The sequence below is a fragment of the Berghia stephanieae genome, chromosome 8, assembly GCF_034508935.2.
Source record: "Berghia stephanieae isolate SIO BIC M18660-M18661 chromosome 8, UCSD_Bste_1.3, whole genome shotgun sequence".
Classification (NCBI taxonomy): domain Eukaryota; kingdom Metazoa; phylum Mollusca; class Gastropoda; order Nudibranchia; family Aeolidiidae; genus Berghia; species Berghia stephanieae.
In genome coordinates, this window is record NC_088367.1 from 33,857,807 (window position 1) to 33,860,306 (window position 2,500).

Here is a 2,500-nt window from a genome sequence, read left to right on the forward strand (position 1 = left end):
GTAACCCTGACCTCCACAGGATTCTCAAAGACATTTCCAGATATAGCAGAGGTAAAAATTCGTCTTGGACGATTTCTTGGTAGTAGTGGTAGTAGTAGTAGTAGTAGTAGTAGTAGTAGTAGTAGTAGTAGTAGTAGTAGTAGTAGTAGTAGTAGTAGTAGTAGTAGTAGTAGTAGTAGTGGTAGTAGTAGTAGTAGTAGTAGTAGTAGTAGTAGTAGTAGTAGTAGTAATAGTAGTAGTAGTAGTAGTAGTAGTAGTAGTAGTAGTAGTAGTAGTAGTAGTAGTAATAGTAGTAGTAGTAGTAGTAGTAGTAGTAGTAGTAGTAGTAGTAGTAGTAGTAGTAGTAGTAGTAGTAGTAGTTGTTGTTGTTGTTGTTGTTGTTGTTGTCGTAATATTAGTAGTAGTATTGTGGTAAAAGTAGTGGTGGTGGAGGTGATAGTGGTTGTGGTAGTTATAGTAATAGTGGTAACTACTGACCCGAAATGTGACACCCAATCATCCATTATTTTCTTATAAATCACGACAACATTTTACAAGTAAACCGATATAACGACCGTTTCTATATACATTAATCACAGTGACACTAGTAGTTTTTTGGATTATAGACATGTTCTAGATGAATCACTTTTCGAGAAATGCAAGTTTTAACACTCACAGCAAAGTTATCAATGACTTGTTTCTATTGTTCGCGAGCAATCTCCCCCACACAACTGTATTCTTTAGATCTTTAATGTCATTGGAAGTTCTACCAATCAGCCTGTCCTTTAAAGATCCCCAAATCTAGACCATGGGGGCTCCAGTGGTGATTTGTCACCAGGACTGATTTTTCGTCTTCAAAATTGTTTTTTATCCAACGCATGATAGTTTTAGCAACGTCGGGTTTGGTCGTTCTCTCTCATTGATTCCTAAGAATCGCCTTGGTCTTTTCCAAAAGTTTGACCTGATACCAAGATAGCGGTCCAATGATGCCCAGTGACGCGGTTGACACTGCTTCATTAATTGGTCCAGTAAGTCATATTAATTTGGAACCAATTTTCCATCTAACGCAATACAAGTCACTCAAATAGTCACTTTTCGATCTTGGAAACCGTTTAATAAATTTAATTTGATTTTGCTGAACCCCATTAAATGTATTTTATGTTGTTTACATGTTCATTTATATAAAGATGGTTCTGATCTGAGAACTGCTATCGATCCCAGGAAAAGTTTTGACCAGAATCATTTTTGAACGCTTGAAGACAGCATATGACAAAAAAAAAACAAAACTCAGAGATGAACAGGCACGTTTCCGCGAGATAGGATATATATATATATATATATATATATATATATATATATATATAGAGAGAGAGAGAGAGAGAGAGAGAGAGAGAGAGAGAGAGGGAGAGAGAGAGAGAGAGAGAGAGAGAGAGAGAGAGAGAGGGGGGGGGGGAGAGTGAGTAGAAAAGATGGATCATCTTTCGTAAGAGAGCGTCCCTAAGTATATGGTAGTAGATCAGACGAACATGGCAATTAAATTTCAAAATGAATAACACAACGATGTTAACAATTATTAAAACATTCATTACCAGGACGGCATACAAACATCACTACTATATAATAATAACATTTCAATACATTCTCAAACAAACGGTCACCTCAACTGTTCCCCATACGTCCACACGCTCATACGATGTGACAAGGACTGGTATAAAAATTTACTCAAACCAAAACACGTGACCCGGTTTAAGACAACTCTCAATACTAGGGTAAAAAAAAAAAATTTACTTACCTCTCTTGGACCATAACAGTTGTCATATAGGACAGCACTGGAAGTATTCTTATACACAGTGCTTCCATTGTATTGTTTGAAAGAGTCTTTTGTCAAAGTCAAAGTATATTAGTGTGTTCCAAAGGGCTTCATGTCACACCCTGTCAAACGCTTTCCTGAAGTCAAAATTGTTTAAAATCTATGGTGGTGCTGTAGGCATTTCCGTGCAAGAATCCGAGAATAGGCACCTGCTGGACTGTGTTTCTCCCTGCCCTGAACCCCGCTTGTTCTTCTGCAAGTATTTCTTTTGATCTATTTTTCAGTCTGTTCACGATGATGCCTAACATTATCTTGCTGGGATGACTGATAAGGCTGACTTCTGTAATTGCTACATTTTCCTAGATTCCTTTCTATTTTTATCCTTTTTTGTTGCTGTTGTTGTTGTTGTTGTTGTTCTTTTTTCTTGGTTTTTATTTTTTTTGTTTTTTTTTGTTGTTTTTTTTTTTGTTTTTTGTTTTTTGTTTGTTTGTTTGGGTTTTTTTTGGTAACCATAGCAACATGGATTCCGTCCACGTTTCAGGCCATGTTTTCTGTTCCAATATTCTCTGACGGGCTGGTTGCTGTAAGTGCTGATAGTGTTCGTTCCCCGCCACTTTTTATTAGTTCTTATGGAATATCGACGATTTCATGTGGTTTATTAATGTTTAGGCTCTTTATTGCACACTCTCCACTTGTAGATCTCTTGGTTAA

The 2,500-nt window shown here is 36.7% G+C and overlaps 1 protein-coding gene across 1 annotated transcript in view; it reads left to right on the forward strand.

Annotated features, from left to right (window-relative positions):
* LOC144978552 (atrial natriuretic peptide receptor 1-like) overlaps nt 1–2,500 on the forward strand; it is a 57,886-nt gene that overhangs the window by 4,501 nt on the left and 50,885 nt on the right. The window contains exon 4 of the mRNA XM_078924765.1: nt 1–51. This exon is cut by the window's left edge and continues 69 nt beyond it. Within this exon, the coding sequence (XP_078780891.1) occupies nt 1–51 (51 nt within the window). The remainder of the gene's footprint in view (nt 52–2,500) is intronic.